The 270-nt window shown below is 63.0% G+C and overlaps 1 protein-coding gene across 1 annotated transcript in view; it reads left to right on the top strand.

The window, feature by feature from the left end:
• Nucleotides 1-171: 171 nt before the first annotated feature.
• Nucleotides 172-270, top strand: part of SLC46A3 (solute carrier family 46, member 3) — a gene marked incomplete at its 3' end in the record, with an annotated part of 6,910 nt that continues 6,811 nt past the window's right edge. Inside the window, 2 exon segments of the mRNA XM_010077427.1 lie at nucleotides 172-267; nucleotides 269-270. The exon segment at nucleotides 269-270 is cut by the window's right edge and continues 121 nt beyond it. Coding sequence (XP_010075729.1) covers nucleotides 172-267; nucleotides 269-270 — 98 coding nt within the window.

A 270-nucleotide genomic window follows, 5' to 3' on the forward strand; every position in this document is an offset into this window, starting at 1 on the left:
ACGGGGCAGGTGCGCCCGGGAAGGGGGCTCACTGATGGGGTCTCCGGAGCAGGTGGAGGCTGTCAGCAGCCGGGCCGGAGCGTGCCGGCGGGGCGGATGTTTTCCTTTCCCGTCGTGAGTAATTGCGTTTTGTTTTGGGGTTAAATGCAGGGGGAAAGCCCAAGCCCAGACATGAGGAAGGTTCTGTGCGTGGAGCCCGTCATTTTCATCTACACGCTCGCGTTTTCCCTGACGAGCCCGCTGGCGCAGCAGTTCATCTACCGGCGGCCG

The sequence above is a fragment of the Pterocles gutturalis genome, unplaced genomic scaffold, assembly GCF_000699245.1.
Source record: "Pterocles gutturalis isolate BGI_N339 unplaced genomic scaffold, ASM69924v1 scaffold45098, whole genome shotgun sequence".
NCBI lineage: Eukaryota > Metazoa > Chordata > Aves > Pterocliformes > Pteroclidae > Pterocles > Pterocles gutturalis.